The following is an 11,422-nucleotide window of genomic DNA, read 5'->3' as shown; positions in this document are numbered from 1 at the left end:
TTTCACAAAAAAAAGAGAAAACTAATCTGCCTGCAGTGCATTTCTGCTCCTGCATTTGAGTGAAAATTCCCCAGGATGAAAGATCCTCCAGTAAACACGACTGATTGAAGCAGGCAGAAATAAACAGTGGGTTTTCCATGGAAGCACCAACAGCTCTTTTGTTTACATTTGTGGCAGAAGTGATTTACAGTCACACACCCAGTTTCTCACCTATTCAGACTTGCTGCTGAATTATTTCCACTGCGGTTGATGTGGCTCTCAGGTTTAAATTTATGAGCCTTTGATAATGTTTCAGTCTTCATGCTGATCCAGGATTAGCAGCTCATTACTGTCCCGCGTCGTCCTGTAATCCGGCTGATTCTACTCCATCCTCCTCGTTTTTCTGCAGCTGCTGATACTTCCTCTTAAAGAAGCCCAGCTGAAAAAGTGTTCAATATTTATTAGGATTTTATTTAAATGTTCTACACTTTGGTTACATTCATGATAAGACAGGTAATTACTGGTTACCCATGATTCATCAGTTCAAGTTTAATATCAAACACAATCATGGACAATTTTGTATCTCTCATTCACTTAAGTTACACGTCTTTGTACTGTGGGAGGAAACCCTCGCAGACACGGTGGAGAACATGCAAACTCCACCCAGAAAGGATCTGGACTGCTCACAGTGTCAAATAACATCAGAATATCCCCCACCAACAGCTATTTCAAGTACTGTTTAGGTAGAAAAAATATTGTAAACAATTTTATTTTATTTTCATGTTTTCGCACTATTATCCTGGTCAGGGTCACAGTGCGTCTGAATTCCCCAGAAGCACTGGGTGCAATGCAGTTTCACACTGCACAGGATTTCAAACCAAACCCAGACATGCAGCTCCCTGATTGGCTGCTGGCACCTCTGGGAATTCAAACCCTGGATCCCAGCAGTAGTGGGCTAGGGTAATTTACCTCTGCACCACTCTAGCACCATAAACAATTATTTACAATTACTTTATTGTTGTAGGTTTGCCCAGCAGCTATAAAGCTAATAGAGCTAAAAAGAATTAAAGTCATGGACAATTAGGTATCTCCAATTCACCTCACTTGCACGTCTTTGGACTGTGGGAGGAAACCCATGCGGACACGGGGAGAACATGCAAACTCCACACAGAAAGGACCCGGACCGCCCCACCTGGGGATCGAACCCAGGACCTTCTTGCTGTGAGGCGACAGTGCTACCCACTTAGTCACCATTCTGCCCTACACAAGGAAGTGAAGCAGCTACATCAGGGCCGGCGCTAGGGGGGGGCTGAGGGGGGCATTGCCCCCCCAAATTGTGTCTTTGCCCCCCCAAGCACAATGCAAGCAACGGCTATTTTTAAAATTATCTCTGAACCAATCACAAAAATGCATTTTGTTTTACAGTGTGAAGATATTTCCTTGCTTATTCCTGATTGGCTCTTTGAGTCATATAAAATGAAATACAATTAGATAATCTTTTTTCTCCATTTACATAATCAACATGTATTTTTTAATCATTGGGTTTTAAGTTTAAGTTCGAAAACATGCATTTTTATTTCTTTACCTCATACATCACTTTAAGCCAGTATCAATAGCTTGGCTGTCATCATTCATGCACAAATCAAGCCTTGAATATATTTCTGGCTTCAAAAACATGACTATCAACATGCCCCCTCATTAGGTTTTACTGCCAACCCAAGCAAAGCAGTCCAGAACCGGGGCTGAGCTACATCCTACTTGATGTGTATGGTGGCAGAATACAGCTGGAGTTTGTGTGGACCAGTGTTCGGTGCGTTAATAAGGTGCAATACACACATGTGGCCAGTGGAGGCAGTATAACATGCAAAGCATCATGTTTGTCAAACTTCAGCTTTATCTCAAACCAGTCATGCACGTACTGATTATTTAGGCATAGACAGATTATTTTATGCCAAATGTGATTTTTCCTCAAATTCTTAGTGTCTCAACAAACAGCTTGTACACAGAGAGCTATGTAACATATATATCATTTTCTAGATTAGTAAATAATGAATAACTACAATTATATTATGACATAATGTAATACATTTGTGGTCATAGTATATCACTTGAAACAGTTATGAAGGGGCTGTGAGAACAAGGAAAATCTTACCTTCCATAGTGCTGCTACTAAAAGCGCCAGCAGGAGTAATCCTCCGATAATACTGCCCACAATAACACCAATAGGCACGTCTGCTTTAGCTCCTGGTTTACTCACTGTGATGTCGGCCTGGGATAAAGAGAAAGCAGAACGTTTGTGATCTCTGTCGCAAGTCACACAGTGAAAAGTATTTGTATACTTTTCTACAAGACTGCTTGGCTTCTCACTGTTCCTACATCTAATAAGAGCTCCACACCTCTTTAACTCTCTTCATCCATATGCCAGCACTCTTCTTCTCTCCCCATATTCAAATTTAACCTTAATACAAAACTTATCCTTAACTTAAGACCTTCCTTAATCTTAATCTATCCCTGTCTTTTCACTGTGCTCATTCCACATCCTGTTATCATGTCTGTGTGTGTAATTGTAAGCGTCTTTGGGTTCTTGGAAAATCACTATTTAAAATAATCTATGCTGTGAGAGATGATTTTGAATTACCTTCACTTGTTTGTGGGTGATAACCAGTAGATCAGGTTGCGAGGTTTCGATCTGAGCGCTCACACCGAGTACGACTGAGTGGAAATCAGCCTGGACACAAAACAATAATACAATGTAAGTATATTATAGTACAACTGTGTTTATGCTTTTACATTTCCGGTAAGGTCCACAGTGCTCTGACTTCAACCCCACTGAACACATTAGGAATGAATTGGAACATCCATTGAGCCAGGCTTTGTACAACATTAGTGCCTGGCCTCACAAATGCTACTGTGACCAAACAGGTTTAACATGTGATATATTCAAGAAGCTTATGTTCAGGTGTCCACTTATTTGTTTATAAAATATGAAGTACTAACTGTAAACAAAACAGTGAACACTCATTTAAATGCATTAAGTCAGAGCAGTGATAATACAGCATATAAATATATAACTAGGAATGTTTTTTCCCCCTATTTCATTTTAATCAACCACTTGATCCTGGTTCGGTTTCACTAAAAGTCAGTGGGTTCAAGGTAGAAATACCAATCCATCGCAGGGCTTTGGCCAGCGTCCTATTAGAAATAGTCAATCATGTCTGTGTAGCCGCCTGGTCGTACAATCGCATCGCTAAAATCCTGGGTTTGAATCAGGACGAGCTTTATTTACAAACAACAGATTAATCTCTCCCTTACTGCCATAGCTCAAACATATTTATAAACACTGCGCTTCCTACTTATGGAAATGAATCAGGCCTTTTGGTGATCTGCCACTATTGTTTCTTATCCTTACGTCCGTTCCTCTGTTTTACTTTCACCGTTCACACTGTCTATTTTCACTGTACATAGACACAATCTTTTTGGTGGTGGCATCATATCCTTAAAAATCATGTTGCATAATGGTAAAAGCTTCCAAGGGTTTGAATCCTGGGCTATGCTCAACAATACAGAAGGCACATAGTGTTATGTGAACTTGCCATTGAAGGGACACATCAGTTTAGCCTCAGTGTCAGTCCCAAGCCCAGACTAAAAAGATTTAGACTAATCTGAACAGGAAACCTTTTTATGCATTTAAGTAATTTTATAATAAACACCTGAACTATTGCACATTAAAACATAAACATAAACATTGAAGCTGTTTGCATCAGTATGAAGTCTGACTGCATGTGAACTTCCACAGTTGGATCTGTGTGTGCTTTGTAATTTGTTTTCATTTATTTATTTTACAACAACAATTATTTTACATCACGTCCCAATATAAAAGATAAAACTCAGTTTATTATCTTATATTAATGACACTAATCTTGCCAGGAGGAGCTTTGATTAGCATGTTTATTTTAGTTAATCTACATTCTATGCTAAACTGCTCACAGTGTTTATGTTCATCTTACTGACCCATTCACTATGTTTTTAAATTAATAAAGCATGTGTGGCTTACTGATATGAAACTCTGGGACGTGTTTTAAATTTTGGAGGGACACTCTAAGCTTGTTGGTTTTTGATCTGCATCACTATATGAAGCAAATGTTGTAATTGCATCTAAATAAACACCAGTTTAGTGAAGCAATGATTTTACTTTTATGCACTTTACACTGTATGAACTGATGCAAATGTTTGTATGTAATAATATAGCCTTGTGGTTCAGTCAAATTGTGTGGTTGCTTATTTAACCTTTGCAAATGTGCCGTTCCAGATCCATGCAGTCACGTTGATGTAGTAATCACTCTTCTCCTTCAGGTCTTTCAACACGCATTTCAGCGGCTTACACACAGCGGACTTACAGTTCTGCAGCCGACAGGAAAAAAAAGGCCAAAATAATTCATACAGCATATACAATAATGAATGCATAAATGTATTGTATATTAAAGAACAACAGTTTAAATATGAAGGGTAATATTAGACTACGACAAAGTTAACCTAGTGAACACAGTGGGGTTTTTTTTTTGGGTCAGAAGGTGGTCAATTCTGCCCAGAAACTGAGAACAAGAATCTAAATCATCATTTCAGTTTCAGGAACTCATCACTTTGTACATGCAGTGTTTCACTGGGATTTTGAGTGTTAAAATTGAAACCGGCTCAATCACACCAATGTGCATTTGGATCAGATGAAAACTGCTATGTCCCTAGTAACACAAATTATTGAAAAATATTACAAATAATAATATTACAAATGGTAAGCCTACTATTTTAAGCACACTGTTTAGTAGATAACAAGGAGTTTGAGACGTAGCCTTCAGCTTGAGACAGAAGCTCTGTTTCTTTCTTTAATAATGTTGTTTTAAAGCAGTATTTTAGCATTACATGTAACACAAAACAGCTTACATGTGTGAGTAGATTCACTGTGTTGGCAATTATTCAACTGTTTAATTAGTTAATGGCTTTGTTGTATAAGCAGCTGTGTTGAAGGTACTGACCAGTTCATTGGTTCCTCTGAAGTTTTCTTCTGTGATGGCGGTAGTGTATTCTTTCTCTTTAATTTTTAATGGGTCTATTAGCTTGCTGGTGTCACACAGCACATCACCAACCTGGAAGACAAGAAACAAAAGCCACAACTTCAGCTAATTACCTATTAAATTTGTAAATTAAAAATTATGAAGGTAATTTGAATTAAAAATAATATAACATTTTCCAGCATGTGAACATTTTAATTTTTTCCTTTATCAGAACATAATACAACAGCATTAATCAAGCAAAATTGTACCTGTAACTGACTTGTGTTGTATTATTAATAAATACATTCATACAGTCGGAATACTTTCTAAATATACTTTATATGCATTATAGCACAATAAATTATGTCAATTAATAATACTCAGTATTTAGAATCTATTAACAATATACTAAATGCTACTAAGTAATAATAAGTAATTTTTCATACCTATGATATGAAGACTGTTCCCTATCATATGTTTCTCTACTTTCAATGTTTTGTATGATCAAAATATTTGTAGAAATCATTTTAAATACTTACAGGTGCAACATCGACCGAGGTTACATATAACAATGGATTTCCTGATTTTGTGTTGCTTGGCAGTGAGACATCGAGGTAGACCAGACTAACAGGGAAAAAAGCTCCAGTCACCTACAGAGAAAACAGAACATGACTGAGCAAAAACATGGCAATCAAAAAGAAAACGTGTATCATGACACTGTGGAAAAAAACAACAAAAGTAATGTTTTATATGGAATGATATAATCATCAACCAGTAACTTGGACTTGCAGCTGTTGAATCAGGTTTGAGAGGAGAATTTACCCAAAACACAGGAGTGTACACACTTACACACATTTCTTTTTTGCAATGTCCACTTCAACAAAGCCACTAAAAACATGTTTAATTTCATCATATAAAACACAGATAATGATTTTTAAAATCATTTTCTCACTCAAGTATCACTGTAATCATAAAGGCCTTTACAAAATATGTGGCCATGTATCACAAATTTACTTTCCTAATGAATCTTTTGACCTTTTTTGTATTTTAGTTGCTGAATCAAGTCCAGTGTTAGTATTCTATAAACATCATATGTAACTAAAGACTATAACTAAAGACTACAATAACAAAACAAGGCAGAAAAAAAATTATATGCATTATTTCTAACAAAAAAATGAAACAAATTCTATTTTAGCAAACCTAATTACATCAAAACATGTAGTTAAATGTAGTTCAATAGTTAAATACTTAGTGTTTAATATAAATAAAGCAATAAAACAATATTTACATTTATGGCATTTAGCAGACGCTTTTATCCAAAGTGACTTACAGTAGCGTGACAGTATGTGATCTAAGCAATTGAGGGTTAAGGGCAACCTGGCAGTGGTGAGGCTTAAACCAGCGACCTTTCAATTACTAGTCCAGTACCCTAACCACTAGGCTACAACTGCCTTTATTAAATGCTGTATATAAAACTATAAAGGTGTACTAATTTTAATTAGTCTAAATACAGCTAATAAATAAACACTTCTAACCTTGAGACTGAGCCTAAACTCTGGGCCGATGTCTTTATACGTCTTTATTGCGTTTGAAACATCATCCTCTTCATCCAGCAGGTAAACATCAATGTTCGTCTCTCTGTAACAGAAACACAACCATTAAAACATTACTGTCAAATAACAAATGACTGTTTTTATTAATATTATTAGTGTGCACCATACCCAAGAGCATCCTATTTCAAATCCTGTTTCTATATTTATAGCCATGATGCAAGGTTATATGACTGATACAGGACACCTATCATTTAAATGTTATCATTATTGGACGGTTATAAACTCTTAATGCGTATTACTTTGACATCAGTATGAGTGCGCTGTGTGTTCAGACCTGCTGAGGATCATTTCTGTGCTGTACTTCACAGGGATCGACACCATCTCACTGTTATCTGCTAAAGTTTCCTCTGTACTATCACTACACACACACACACACACACAGGAAATCAGAGAGAATTATTAATCATAGGCTCTGTAAATCATATTGTGATCATTTTTTTTATCTAATCAGTTAAAAAAATTAAGTTAGCGTGCCTTTATTTATTTTTTACCTTTCAGCTTTGAAGTCCACTTTAACATCTTTCTGTATCTGCCCCAGATTAAAGTCGAAACTGATCTTAAACGTCACCTAAAACCAAAAGACGAATCATTTATATCACAACTAACTACAACTAATACTCTACTTTTAACAATATTATTACTATGACTAGAAAATGTTACTATAGAAAAAAAACTAATGTTAAATTATTTACCACACAACAAAAATGGCAGAACAAACCAACAATAAACTTTATTATTTAAAATACAATTTAAATACTTTCTTACTTCTTACTAAATGTTTCTTTAGTTTTTGTCTAAACAAGTATAGTAAATGTAAATTTTTTCACTTATTCACCTAATAAAAATATTATTTTCACGTTATGCCACCGTTTTGGTCCTGTTCAGGGTTGTGGCAGGTGCAGTTTCCCCAGAATCACTGGACTCACACCCCGGACAGACGCAGCAAATCATGTCTGTATTTAGATGACTTACCAACCAATTGCATTGCTGGGGATTCAAACCCGACAAAATGAATTCTTTTTAAATTAAACCTATTGTAAATTTAGTTTCCCTTTAAACATTAACTGTACATTTATTTATTATTTATACAGCAAATGAGTCTCACCGACTGGTCAGTCCTGAGAGCCGGATATCCCACTTGACATGCCAGGAGTTCAGTGTCTTTGGCGGAGGTGCATTTCACCTCTGTGCCATCAAGCTAAAAACCCAGAGAAACATAAGAGCACTTACACACTGTATATATAGTACATACACATGAAGTATAAACAACTAAAACATTACTTATATTTTGAATATACTGACCCAAAAATGAATTACAGCACCACAACTGTTTGTTTTATGTATTAGGTTTCCATAATTGGGCAACAACACAGAAGTCAAATATGAGCAAAGCTTTTGTCCAGCATGGTGCTGGGAAAGATTCTTGCAAAAAAGGTAATAAAAAAGTAGTAAATCTATAAAATCAGGTTCCAAAATGTAGGCAATTCTACAGACATGAATCTAATAAGCCAATCTATGCTTTTTGACAACTGAGTCTGAAGTAACAGCTTTGGTTTTCTCAGTAATGTTTGCATTAGTTTAGTGTGAAGTTGTGTCATGCAAGTGTGAAAACCAATAACGTCATTTTCGAGAAAAGCAGAGCCTGCAATGTAGCTTCATAATACTGTACATTTCTGTACAGTAATGAGTCTAATGAGACCATACAAGTGGAGAAAAACAATGCTAAAGGAGTGAGACAATAGGAAATTAGGAGCAAAGTGATGTGCTGTCACACAGCAATTAATTAAGACATATCTTAACAAACTAAATCAAATGGTAAGCCTATTTCTTATAGTGTTAAGACTTTCCACAGACGTGTTTTTCATTAGAGATCACAGTTAGCCCTGCAGAACAAGCTCAACATCAACGTATATGAGATACGAATAAGAACATATGGATGTGAAGTTCAGGCTCTCACAGACATTTGATCATGAAGCACAGATCAGATTTATGATTTTGAAAAGCATGCTGAAGAAATTCGTCTTACGTACAGGTGGCGTGACCGAGGAGTAAAAGAGGTTGGTGGAGTAGCGAGCAGTCACTCGGGTGTTGTAGGCGTTCTCCTTTCTGTTCATTACAGTTACTGAAAAAACCAGTAGTCTGTTCTGGTGGCTCACCAGCACCGTGGGGCTACAAAGAAAACAAACAAACAAAAAAAAAACACATATTAACACAAACAATTGTATTATAATAGACAATTCAAAAGTCGTGTTATTGTTTTGTAATGCACTTTTTATATATTATGTATTTTCTATTGTTATTATTTTCTTTTTATAATATTTTCCTAAATATGTAATTAAGCTTGGGCAATATGAATGTCCATATTTTGTCATGCCAATGAAGCTGTGCTGTAGTTTCAGTTTAAGTTAACTTTTCAGTCTGACAGCAAGAACAGATAAATAAAGTCTGAGTTCATTTCATTTGACAGATCTGCAAGAGTTTATTAGGAACTAACTACATGTATATTCTGCACAGTGACATAAGTGTTGTCGTTACTGTAGTGACAAAAAAGCAGAAGCATTTTCAATAAAGCGTTAACATTAACGAAACAATAATACAGAATAAGAACTGTAAACCTCAATTTAAAAATATATATGGAACAACAAAGACAACATATTTTATGATGACCAGTTGCTATTTGAACAAGCGTTATTAGAACTGTACGTGGTTGAGTAAAAAAGCAATTTATCCATTCATTCATGCATCCATCTAACCATCTATCCATCCATCCGTCCATCTGTCCAACCATCCATCCACCCATCCATCCTTCCCTCCATCCATCCAACCATGCATCCATCCCTCCCTTCATCCGTCTGTCCAACCATCCATCCATTCATCCGTCCATCTATCTATCCATCTATCTATCCATCCATCCATTTATCCACACATCCATCCATTCATCCAACCATCCATCCAAACATTCAACCAAAACATGACAACTTTAACTATGAACAATAAAATGTCAATTTATGACCAAATTCAACCTTGATTACCAAACAATGTTCGTGTAAAATAATTTAGAAAATTGACTAAAAGCAGAACTAGTGGTGGGGATGTAGAGACAGAAGTATTTGGGAGCATGGGGAGCAAGGATTGGAGATTTGTTTGGAGGATTTTTTGTCAATATGCAGATCCTCAGTTGTGCAACTGTACTGGGATTTGTGGCATTTTGTGTTTTATAATGCGGCAAATTTTCAACTGAAGACAGACATGGCTGCAGACTAGCTTTCCTAGCACTCACACTCTAAATATACTGCCATGCTGTTCTGACATAAGTGTTGCATTATGTTCAGATAAACATAGACCCACCTGAAAAAAACTCTAGAAAGAATTGTGTGTTGCTTTAATTTAGTAGTTACCCATGCCATGAACACTAATACCACGCACATTATGACAGACCCTGGTTTTTTAACTTTAAGCTATATACATTGTACATTTAATAAGCACTTTATTTGGTACACCTACAATAATTAATGTACGTACAAGATAGGTGTGCCTAATAAAGTGGTTGGTGAGTGTAGTATATTATAAGCTTTCGTTTCTTACCCAGTCGGCTGCTCTCTGTCTACACTCAGGACCAGGTCACTGAAACACACTTCATCAGTACCACAGTCCTTAGAAAATGGGATCTAAGTAAAAGAAACAAGTCAGTAAAAAACTCAACAGCTTAAGACATCTGACACAGTAGCACAGTCGCCTCTTCTAATACTCACAAAAAACTCCCACGCTGTGGGACTGAACGCATCCAGGACTGGACTGGAATCTGGCTGCTGAAGTCGGATGTCCACTCGGAGAGTGATGGAGTTGACGAGATCAGGAGCTTCCTGAACGTACACCTGATGTTCTTCACATTTCTCCTCCGTGGTCACACTGAACTCCCTCTGGACGATTCGATCAGAGTTGCTAAACTGGCCTCTGGAGCTGACTCGAAACGACTGGAGGTCGGCGTCCAGCGTCAAGTTGTACTTGATAGCTGATGTGATGGCAATGGGATGGGTAAGAAGAAGAGTTAGTAAATATGTGAACCTGGGTTCATCTGAATAAATCTATTTCACATAAGACCATAAATGCTACTATATGGTCAAAAGTATTGGGACACTCCTAATTTAATTAATGTGTTTCAGAAACAGCAATTGCTAATAATATAGGTGTGATGAATTTAATTATATAAAGGAAATTATATGCTTCCAAGAATGCAGCAACAGTTTTAGGAAGGCCATTTCCTGTTCCAGCATGACTGCGCCCTTGTGCACAAAGCGGGCTCTATAAGATATAAAGAAAAGCTCAATTTAAAGAAACTCTGAGCAGTGTCCTGCACAGAGCCCTGACCTCAGCCCCACTGAACAGCTCTAGAATGAACATCAATTGAGGCTTTCTTACACAACATCAGTGCCCAGCCATACAAATGCTCTTTTGACTGAATGGGCACAAATTCCCAAAGTCTTGTGAGGAGCCTTCTCAGAAGAGTGGCTGTTGTTCTAGCAGTAAAGATCACACAGAGGTCACTTTATGTTAATGGAATTTGTTTTTAAAATGGGATGTTCAGTAAGCTCATAGTCACGTGTCCGAATAATTTTGACCATATCGTGAAGTTTGACAACTGAACTGCAAGACCAACTGATAGAAATCAAGTACATCCTGTTTATTTCCACACACACACAGCTTCAACCACATCAAGTCTTTATTGATGTTACACTCGTCAGTGTGTTTTTGGACACAGTGTTAGTCTAATAGAATTAATTA

At 36.7% G+C, this 11,422-nt stretch overlaps 1 protein-coding gene across 1 annotated transcript in view; it reads right to left on the bottom strand.

Moving 5' to 3' along the window:
• Positions 1–325: 325 nt before the first annotated feature.
• The window catches only part of itga2.2 (integrin, alpha 2 (CD49B, alpha 2 subunit of VLA-2 receptor), tandem duplicate 2), a 46,172-nt gene continuing 35,075 nt past the window's right edge, over positions 326–11,422 (bottom strand). The window contains exons 17-29 of the mRNA XM_063014017.1: positions 10,393–10,652; positions 10,226–10,308; positions 8,671–8,809; positions 7,746–7,838; positions 7,132–7,208; positions 6,915–6,998; positions 6,563–6,665; positions 5,567–5,677; positions 5,010–5,120; positions 4,267–4,380; positions 2,618–2,707; positions 2,132–2,248; positions 326–418 (exon numbers count right to left, since the gene is read on the bottom strand). Coding sequence (XP_062870087.1) covers positions 326–418; positions 2,132–2,248; positions 2,618–2,707; positions 4,267–4,380; positions 5,010–5,120; positions 5,567–5,677; positions 6,563–6,665; positions 6,915–6,998; positions 7,132–7,208; positions 7,746–7,838; positions 8,671–8,809; positions 10,226–10,308; positions 10,393–10,652 — 1,475 coding nt within the window. The remainder of the gene's footprint in view (positions 419–2,131; positions 2,249–2,617; positions 2,708–4,266; positions 4,381–5,009; positions 5,121–5,566; positions 5,678–6,562; positions 6,666–6,914; positions 6,999–7,131; positions 7,209–7,745; positions 7,839–8,670; positions 8,810–10,225; positions 10,309–10,392; positions 10,653–11,422) is intronic.

This window comes from Trichomycterus rosablanca, chromosome 18 (assembly GCF_030014385.1).
Source record: "Trichomycterus rosablanca isolate fTriRos1 chromosome 18, fTriRos1.hap1, whole genome shotgun sequence".
NCBI classification, from domain to species: domain Eukaryota; kingdom Metazoa; phylum Chordata; class Actinopteri; order Siluriformes; family Trichomycteridae; genus Trichomycterus; species Trichomycterus rosablanca.
The sequence above is the reverse complement of the archived record's forward strand: the minus strand, read 5'-3'. Positions and strand labels throughout refer to the sequence as shown.